This window comes from Podarcis cretensis, assembly GCF_951804945.1.
Source record: "Podarcis cretensis genome assembly, chromosome: 12".
Taxonomy (NCBI): domain Eukaryota; kingdom Metazoa; phylum Chordata; class Lepidosauria; order Squamata; family Lacertidae; genus Podarcis; species Podarcis cretensis.
Genome location: NC_137181.1, coordinates 58,233,780 through 58,243,881, shown reverse-complemented (window position 1 = coordinate 58,243,881; position 10,102 = coordinate 58,233,780). Strand labels below are relative to the sequence as shown.

The window sequence follows — 10,102 nt, the reverse complement described above, 5'->3', positions numbered from 1 at the left end:
GGCTTCTCCTCAGGCGCCGCTGGGCCCCGTAGGCCCTTTCTGAGGGAGGAAGGGAGAGAAGTAAGGGGGGGCGGCCCGCGCGCCAAGCCTCCTTCCCGCCTCAGGCGAAGGCTCCGCCCGCAGCCGCCGGGGGAAGGAGGAGGAGGAGGAGGAGGGGGATCGTCCGGGTTTTCGTGAACGAGGCGTCGGGGTGGAGCGAGAGGAGGAGGAGGCGGCCTCGATCCCCGCAGCCCCCGCCCCCCCCCCCAGGGAGGCCTTGCGACGGCGCCGGCGGAAAGACGGCTGACCCGCTCGCCTCGGGAAGCGCGGTCCTCCGGGCGGCGGCCGGTTGAGCCAGGGACTGGAAAGGCAGGTATCCCTTTCCCACCGCCAGTCCGCCATTAAACGACTCCCCTGCCTGGGGAAGGCGTGGGGTGGGGGGGGGGAGAACTGGGTCCCCCCCCCCCGGCTAGGCTAAAGGCCGCCGTCCAGCGGCAGAGCACCTGCCTGGCGTGCAGAAGGCCCCCCCCCCCGTGGCAGCAGAGACACTCCCCGCCTGAGGCCATGGAGAGCAGCTGCTGCTGCCGGTCAGTGTAGAGCAGCCTTCCTCAACCTCGGGCAGCAGCAGCAGCAGTTCTCCGAGGCTTCAGGTGTTCTTGAACTACATCTCCCATCACCCCTGGGGCACTGGCCGTCCTGGCTAGGGATGATGGGAGTTGTAGTCTGGCAACACCTGATCTCCTAATCGTTTGGTTGCATTGAGGAGGTTAAGGGGTGATATGATAGGTAAAGGTAAAGGTACCCCTGCCCGTACGGGCCAGTCTTGACAGACTCTGGGGTTGTGCGCCCATCTCACTTAAGAGGCCAGGGGCCAGCGCTGTCCGGAGACACTTCCGGGTCACGTGGCCAGCGTGACATCGCTGCTCTGGCGAGCCAGAGCCGCACACGGAAACGCCGTTTACCTTCCCGCTGGTAAGCGGTCCCTATTTATCTACTTGCACCCGGAGGTGCTTTCGAACTGCTAGGTTGGCAGGCGCTGGGACCGAGCAGCGGGAGCGCACCCCGCCGCAGGGATTCGAACCGCCGACCTTTCGATCCGCAAGCCCTAGGCGCTGAGGCTTTAACCCACAGCGCCACCTGCGTCCCCTAAGATCTCCTAATCGTTTGGTTGCATTGAGGAGGTTAAGGGGTGATATGATAGCCATGTTCAAATATATAAAAGGATGTCACATAGAGGAGGGAGGAAGGTTGTTTTCTGCTGCTCCAGAGAAGCGGACACGGAGCAATGGCTCCAAACTACAAGAAAGAAGATTCCACCTAAACATTAGGAAGAACTTCCTGACAGTAAGAGCTGTTTGACAGTGGAATTTGCTGCCAAGGAGTGTGGTGGAGTCTCCTTCTTTGGAGGTCTTTAAGCAGAGGCTTGACAACCATATGTCAGGAGTGCTCTGATGGTGTTTCCTGCTTGGCAGGGGGTTGGACTCGATGGCCCTTGTGGTCTCTTCCAACTCTAGGATTCTATGACTCAAGGTTAAGGAAGGCTGGGCAATACTGTACTGAGCAGTAGGCTCCAGTATAAGTTCCCATATTGACCTGCTAGTGCATCCAGCGCTGGCTTTGGTTCCTATGCAGAGTAGCACCCCCCTCTCTTTCTGTCTCTGCCACTCTGTGGTCCTCAAGCCTCGGGCATGAGAATTGCTAGCCGCAAACAATTCTGTTCAATGCCTGGTGCCAATAAATGTGGGGTAGGGTCTGTTGATGGGTGAGAGGCCAGACAGGTCTCAGGGGTCCGTGTCAGGGGACTGACTCTGAGGGAAAGCAAGCAAGAGGGCTCCATGTTGGGGCTGCAGCTGGCTCCCTTCTTCCAGGGCCAGCAATACAAGGAGGGCAAGGAGAGCCATGGTGGGGAAGGCCACAGACCATGAGAAGGTGGCCCAGAGAAAGATCATCCCCAGCCACCACTGAGTCAAAGACTGCTGGGGTATCCAGGCTTAAAAGAGAAGGCATTAACTGGACCCCTTGAAGCAGGGGTCTCTGGAATGGAAAGAGACAGACAGACAAATCTTGTGGCTAAGGTAGTGTCTATAGACATGAAAGTGCATGTGTCAATTATCTACACTATTGTCAAGTGGTCTTCTATAGGCAGTGTTTTTATTCTTCCTTTTCTTGACTCTGATGCTGATACTATTTCTAGGAGCAACAGTCTGACGTCTTACACTTTCCATCCTGTGTTAGCAGTATACTGCATTTTAAATGATATACCTACCAGTGAAGGTCTGCCACATATACTGGTGAAAGGGATGTTGTTGACATGCCTGCAGTAGTGCAGTTGCACCGTGGAAGATAACACATCTCAGAGGTGGATACAGGCTTCTCTTCCCCAAAAACAGATCTGGAGTCTTAGTATTACTGGAACAGTGTTGCATTTTATATACACACACATTTGAACACTAATCTTATAAAATAAAGAGTGAATCATAATGCTAGGAATTGACTGCAGTTTAGCTACACCATTCAGTGGAAATGCCTCTCCACCCACAGAAAATGACAGGTGCATAATTTATACATTTTGTGTTCCGACGAGAGTTGTTATGCTGCCCTCAAAAGCTGTCACTCTATATTGATGAGGGAAATGGAAAAAGTGAGGGCAACTCCTGGAAAACAAAGGTTTCTCTGTGAACTGTTTCTTCATTCACTTGAACCACCAGAATAACCAGAGTTGAAATTAGTTTTAAATTATGTACACCTTGCATAGACATTGTGGGTTATATAAAGGAGAGCTTTTTCTAGAGGCAAGGTTTCTGGAGCTTCAGATTTTAGGCTGCGTGGCTTGCAAATAAGGAATGGCTTCAAATCCTGCAAAGTTGTGGGGGTGTTGTAAGTCTTGTTTTTTTACAAGCCTGTTGTACGGACACTCCTTACCATTGTTATAGCTTATTGGTAGCAGGAAGTAGAAGGTTCCCCTGCTCCTTGCTAGAAGAAGAATGGCACTGCTTAGGAGCACCCCATTCTGACATTAATTCCACCAAGGCAGATGGCAGAAGCAAAATATGAATTAGGATTGTGTCAGATAACTGTCCAGTTTTTTTTACTACAGCACATGCTTTATGGCAACTCTAGCTTCTGGTGGGGAGGGAAATGCAAATCTATCCACAACCAAAGCAGCAGTGCTGCTTTCTTTCAAAAGTGTGGTAGGGTAAGAACATAGCTCAGTGGTAAAATAAGTTTGGCATGCAGAAGCTCCTCAATTGAATCCCCGGCATATCCAGGACTGATTGGGGGGGGGGGGGGGGGCTTGTCTGTTGCCCCGGAGAGCTGCTGAAATAATTGACAGTATTGAGCTAGATGGACCAATGGGTTTGACTTGGAAAAAGGGTAGTTTCCTAACATTTTAATAGTCCGTTTGAAAGACTAGAAAGACCGAGTTCAATAGGTTTCCCTAAGAAAGGAGTTTTATAATTGTATAGTCATCATGAATAATGCCATGTACAAAGTTTAAGCTACAAAAGTTTCCCCAAATAACTTGGAAAGAGAACTTAATAAATATTTTATTATTCCTAGAAACAAGAAGTTGAACATGTCTTTAATTGTTGAACAGAAGTACTTCTGGTTCCCCTAATGGGTGGCACACTTAAAGAGTGGCAAACATCACAGTATGTACAAATCCAGGTTCTTCTACTGCTTTTAGATGATCAGCTCCCCCCAAACCAAATGTATGCCTGAAATACTCTGGTGAATTGCAAGGTATTCTTGAGCATATTCTTAATTTGCACAGGAATATCCTTGCCTTGTCTCAGACAGTAACTAACCTTGACCCAGGCTTGTCCTCTGAGATTGTCACATTAGCTTGCTTGCTTACCTGGAAGACCAACTAAAGACTGGCCCAACGTGTTTAGTCGGTCTTCCAAGTAAGCAAGCTTTTAGTAAACACGCATAAGACCGGACTGCAGTTCAAGGACAGTAAGTGCTATAAAGCTATAGATTTTTTAGCTGCTGATAATCATTGTGTTCTGTCCTTTAAATATCCCAGCACAGGGTTTTGAGAATAAAAACATCAAAATGATGTAATAGTAACAAAAAATCGATATCAATCCAGATGCTCCTAACTTGTTGCTAGGAAACACTAATCTTTTGGGTAGGCTCTTCTTAAATTGCCAGGAAATTGCTCCTGAAATTCCTGCTGGTGGTGGGGAAACGTCTTAATAAACTGGAGCAACTGGAGCATACTGAAGAAAATACTATTTTTCCACTCTGCTACACTTAGCTAAACAGAAAAGAGTCCCTTTCACCTGTAACAGTAAATTGGACAGTTGCTCCAAGAGGAAGGCAGGTTAACTACTGGCAAAAAAATCCCTACCCCTATTGGGAACAACAAAATGAATCATGCAGTGGATAATTAACATTCACACTGACTTTCGCTACACCTGCAAATTAACTTCCCTACTGACTTTCTCTATATCTCCACTGTACACTTATTTTATATAAGCTGCCCAGAGTGGCTGGGAAAACCCAGCCAGATGGGAGGGGTATAAATAATAAAATTATAATTATAGAGAGAGTGAGAGAATATTGAAGAACCTTTATTTGTTCTGCACTAGTCTCTCAATCCTTAAAAAAAAAAAAGTTTTGTTATATGTACTACAGGAAACTACCCATTTACTCGGGGGTTATGTGAAATTGCATAGATTTGGAAAAGCCAGCAAACACCGTCTAAACCTCTGGAAACCCTTGGAAAACCCTTTATAAAACAAGAACACCTTTTCGTACATTAAATGCTGACAGATTTACTCTGCTATAAATTTCCCAGATGGAGCCCACTGCAACAGCGCAATGAAGTGTTCTTCTTAGCTGTTACACCTGGATATATGGGGGGGGGGAGCATGAAATCCATGAACTTTTGGACCTCTTGTTTCCTATTCATTTCCTCTCTTCCCATTTGTCAGCTAAGACTTCCATACATCTGATAAGGTTGACTGTATTCTGCAAAAGCATCGGCCATAATAAATTCAGTTAGTCTTTAATGTATTACAAAGCTTCTCTTGGGGTATGAAAACACAGCAGTTGGAAGTATCTGCTACCTCAAAAGTGACAAAGTTGGGCTGCTGGTGGCCATTTCTTGAGAAGACACTTTCTTCTCCCCTCCCTCATCATGCCAATAGTGCAGCTCACAAACAAGCTGCCTCGTAAGTCATGGTTTTGATCAACACAAAGTCTGTTGTGACCCTGCAAGGAGTGTGAAGGTTTTAAGTTCCATTGCCTTTTTCTCTGTTCCTTGAAGAGAGGAGTTAATAAAAGTATACAGTCATACTTCGGAAGTCGAACAGAATTTGTTCCAGAAGTCTGTTTGACTTCCGAATCGTTCAACTTCCAAAGTGTGGCTTCTGGTTGGCTGCAGGAAGTTCCTGATCATGGACCTTATTCACCAGCAAAAGCTGGTCTGGTCTCTTTCCCTTCATTATTTAGTGCAAGTGCTGAACTTCTCAACATACACACATTATCAGATGTATTTTATATGCAAACATTTGTTTCAATAGGTGTCATTTCCCTTCAGGTTTCAGTCTGATTGCTCAAGCTTACCACCCTGCTAGACTTCAGCTGCTTCTGCCCATAGCCCTCACGGTTATTAGCACAGACAAGATGTCCTGGGTGCAAGCTGCAGTCAGCCAGCACAGCGAAGATGTGTTTGATGAAGATGCAAATGAAATGGACATAGCTCAGAAAGAATGGAAGAGTACCATGGAGAAACGAGTCAAAGTAATTATATGGTTTGGGTTGGGGATTGACCACATCATTGACATAAAAAAATAGCTATTGAGATTCCAAGCTGGATTAGCCTTTAGAAGGTTTAGCAGGTCCACACATACTCCGACACACCTCAGTCAGCGCAGAGGCAAATAAGGTGTAGGGAGGATGTGTTGGTTGCAGGGAGAAGATAATCCATATTGGGGAAAAGGGAGAGCTTTGCTTCACTGCAGAGTTGCTGATCAGAGGATTAAGGGTCAGCTACGAAAGCACCTCCGGGTGCAAGTAGATAAATAGGGACCGCTTACCAGCGGGAAGGTAAACGGCGTTTCCGTGTGCGGCTCTGGCTCACCAGAGCAGCGATGTCACGCTGGCCACGTGACCCGGAAGTGTCTCCGGACAGCGCTGGCCCCTGGCCTCTTAAGTGAGATGGGCGCACAACCCCAGAGTCTGTCAAGACTGGCCCGTACGGGCAGGGGTACCTTTACCTTTATAGTGTTCTGTTTGGGAGAAACATAGTTTTGGAATTAAGCAGAGAAAGTCATTTTCAGATGAAACTAATGGCAATCCACAAGGATAGCTTAACTGTTAAATAATGCACTGTCTTGTGTCATGCTATATAACCAAAGATTCAATTTTCCTCTTTTTTTATTTTATTTGTTCAGTCCATGCAACTGGAAGGGCTGAAAAAGATGTCACACTTTTGTTATTGTGCTGAATATCCTCTCTCTGCTCCAGAAGCACTTTTTTCATTATGAGGTTGACTTTTTAAAGCTACATGATTGGCACACCTTTTATGTGGAAGCCACACCTCTAGAGCAAACATTTTTATAAATGCAGATGGACCTCATTTCATTATGGCTTATTTGAACTGTTTCTTTTAACATTCTAGTTGTTAATGTGATTTTGATCTCTTTGTTCAAAGGAAGGCTATAGGGAGGGAGCAGAAGCTGGAAAACTGCTGACAGTTCAACAGGGTTTTAATCAGGGGTATAAAGAAGCAGCAGGCAAGATGATCTCATGTGGCCAACTCAAAGGAACCATAAGGTATGTAGTAAAGCAGCATTTTAAAAAAAGGAATGGAAATTAATTGTACAAGTTGTTAAATTGATAGCAGACCTCCACCAGAGAAATATATCTATTAATAAAAAGGTAAAGGTACCCCTGCCCGTACGGGCCAGTCTTGACAGACTCTGGGGTTGTGCGCCCATCTCACTTAAGAGGCCAGGGGCCAGCGCTGTCCGGAGACACTTCCGGGTCACGTGGCCAGCGTGACATCGCTGCTCTGGCCAGAGCCGCACACGGAAACGCCGTTTACCTTCCCGCTGGTAAGCGGTCCCTATTTATCTATTTGCACCCAGAGGTGCTTTCGAACTGCTAGGTTGGCAGGTGCTGGGACCGAGCAGCGGGAGCGCACCCCGCCGCAGGGATTCGAACCGCCGACCTTTCGATCGGCAAGCCCTAGGCGCTGAGGCTTTAACCCACAGCGCCACCTGCGTCCCCTCATATCTATTAATATCCTCTGCTAATATAGTGCCCATTTAAATTATGAACACTTAACTTTTTATCCATTCTTTATCGTCACATCCTGCAGGGAACTAGGGTGCACAGCCAACACAGCAGGATTTAACACCTTGCTCATCAGCTGATGGGGGGGGGCATTAAATCCTACTCAGTTTGGTAGGATTTAATGTAAACCTCTTCACGATCAAGAAGGGTTTTGCATTGAAATTCATGCTAACAAAATCCCCTTCCATCTTACCAGCACCTTGCTGCCTGCAGGTTACTTTGAAGTTCTGACATTGGGACTTGTCACCAGATCACCTGATGCCATTGTGATGTTCGGTGATTGACAGGAGGACAGATAACGATCTCTCCTATGAAGCCAAAAAGGCTCCCCACCATAAAGCTACTTGTCCTGATATAATTTCACACTCTGTTGAACTTGAGCTACTGGAGAACAGAAAAAGATGGCAACAGTAGTCCGTTTGGTTTGTAGCATTTGAAAGCTACAGCCAAATTGCTGCTATGAAACCCGGAGGCAGCCTCTTCCATGTAGACCTCCATTGAAGGTGCCTTATAGGAGGAAATTTTCAGACTACAGTGGTACCGCAAGTTACAAATGCCTCAGGTTACAAACTCTTCTAACCTGGAAGAGTTACCTCGAGTTGAGAACTCTGCCCCAGGATGAGGACGGAAATCGTGTGCCAGCAGCGCAGAGGCAGCAAGAGCACGCCTCTAGTTAAGAACAGTTTCAGGTTAAGAATGGACCTCCGGAACGAACTAGAGGTACCACTGCACTCCATGCCTGCCATTTCTGAGCAAAGACTGTCTCCTGTCTCTTTATTTCCCCCCTCAACCATCATGGGCTGTAGGAACTTGATTCCATTATAATGAGTATCTCAGGCATTTGCTAGATAGAAAGTAGGAAATGATACATCGTACTAGAAAAAGGTTATTTGATTGGTACCATGGTGATTTCTAGATTTCTTATATGGCGCTCCAAATTGGAATACAAAACTATTCTAGGTTAATGTTCTGCTCAGTTGCCCTTTGTGAATGAGAATAAATATGGGAGGGGGAAAATGTTTTTTTTAAAAGCTGTCTTCTTATTTACATTTGGACTCAGATCCATTTTAAACTTTCATTGTTTTTATAGTGCTCTTTCATTCTGGTGTCAGCACAATGGATGCAGTTCTGGAGTGCTGAGCGAGGTAACTGACCTGCTGAATGAACTGGGAAAATATGAAGAATCTGTGTTTAGAAGTCTTAACTCTACCCACCTGCAGCCCCATGTTGAAGACTTGATGGATACTATTGAGGACATGGACCTTGGTCATGCCCTCTTACCTGAGAAACAGCATGATGGAACTACAGGTGAAAGAATCTCTGAAAACGGCATTGAGTTTAGTGGACAGTGTTGCAGAAATGATAGCAGGACTGGATCCTTCCAAGAAGAATGTTGCAGAAGGAGAAAAGGTGGCACTGATTCCAAAAAGCCAGTGTTCACTTGGCTAAAAGAAAAAACTATCAATTTAGTAGATCAGCTAGGTTTGCCACCAGACACAATTGAACACATTCGACTATTGCAAAGTTAATTCATTGTGTGGAATTTTAAAAAGTTTTTTTTAAAGTATCATTTCCCCCAGATATACAACTACCTCAAAACTGGCTGAAATGCAGAGATTTTGCTTTCAAATATTGCTTAATGTGCCCTTTATATAGTAGATAAAATCTTGTGGTACCACATGGATATGGCTTCTGATTAATTTGTACACATCTTATGTTAGTACATCATTCCAGGCACAGTATAATCTATGTTACATCGCTGTTCCAGAGATGTGAAAAATACAGCCTTGCAAGAGGGGATTGTTCTCTCTCCCCACCCTGATACATAGGAAGAATGGGTGTTAAATGCAATTTGTACAGATATCTTTAACATTTTATTTGCATTGTTAAAATATGTATGGTGGAAGGATCCCAGTTATTGAGATGAACAGGCATAAAGCTGGGAAATTAACTCATTACTCCCCTGCTTTGTTTCAGGAAATTTTCTGAAGCTAGGATTTGCTTTGAGGAAGAAAATCTTCATTGGTGCTGGCTGATGCTATTTGCATTTTTTAATATCTGAAATATAAAGGTGCATTTAATGTCACCTTGAGTTTGGCCTTCAGATATTTACTGAAGCATTTCTTAGCTGGTAAACTAGTCTGTACATAGTGCAGTTCTCTCTTTATAAGCTTTCTGGGGAAAACCTTCTTGCCCAGAAGTCAGTGCTGTACTAATCAGGGGCAGGTGGACAATGCGAGAAGAGGCAGACCTATTCAAGAGAACAAAGACATAGAAATTCCTCTTCAAAAGGAATTAATGTTTCTTTCGAACAGGGGTGACAAACTTGTGTCCCACTTCTGTGACCTCCAATACCCTCACAAAATTTTACATCACTAAATTTAATAATAAAAATCACTGATAGTGTAAAATAATTTATTGGAAAGCAGCCTCAAGAAGTGCAGTTCTTGCTACTCATGGGAAGGTTGATTATGTGTCATTGTGGCCCCCCAAAAGATTAGCCTCCTCTCTCCCTAATAATATGAGTTCTATGGGTCTTTTGCTGCCCTTACTTTGCTGTACTATAGCTACCACTACTTGAACTCTACCTGGTTCTGACCAAGAGAAGTCATGTGTGTGAGACAGACAGACAGACAGACAGACAGACAGACACACACACACACACACACACACACACACACACACACACACACTCATGTAAAAATACTTCATGTTACATGTAGAGCAAGGTGAACATATTGTCTGTGCAAGGGCAGATTTCAGGAGAGAGATTCATACCTCTATCCAGTAGAGATTGCACACAAAAGAGTAT

At 45.3% G+C, this 10,102-nt stretch overlaps 1 protein-coding gene across 1 annotated transcript; it reads left to right on the top strand.

Annotated features, from left to right (window-relative positions):
* Nucleotides 1-273: 273 nt before the first annotated feature.
* YAE1 (YAE1 maturation factor of ABCE1) lies at nucleotides 274-9,376 on the top strand. The gene is made up of 4 exons (XM_079947663.1): nucleotides 274-352; nucleotides 5,531-5,733; nucleotides 6,647-6,768; nucleotides 8,381-9,376. The coding sequence occupies exons 2-4, from the start codon at nucleotides 5,617-5,619 to the stop codon at nucleotides 8,817-8,819; spliced, it is 678 nt and encodes a 225-aa protein (XP_079803789.1). The 5' UTR covers nucleotides 274-352; nucleotides 5,531-5,616; the 3' UTR covers nucleotides 8,820-9,376.
* Nucleotides 9,377-10,102: the final 726 nt, after the last annotated feature.

Excerpts from the sequence above, each read along its gene's own strand:
- YAE1 (XM_079947663.1), top strand. The coding sequence starts at position 5,617 with ATGTCCTGGGTGCAAGCTGCAGTCAGCCAGCACAGCGAAGATGTGTTT. Across the intron at positions 5,734-6,646 it reads CCATGGAGAAACGAGTCAAA|GAAGGCTATAGGGAGGGAGC; the intron begins GTAATTATATGG and ends CTTTGTTCAAAG. Across the intron at positions 6,769-8,380 it reads CAACTCAAAGGAACCATAAG|TGCTCTTTCATTCTGGTGTC; the intron begins GTATGTAGTAAA and ends TTGTTTTTATAG.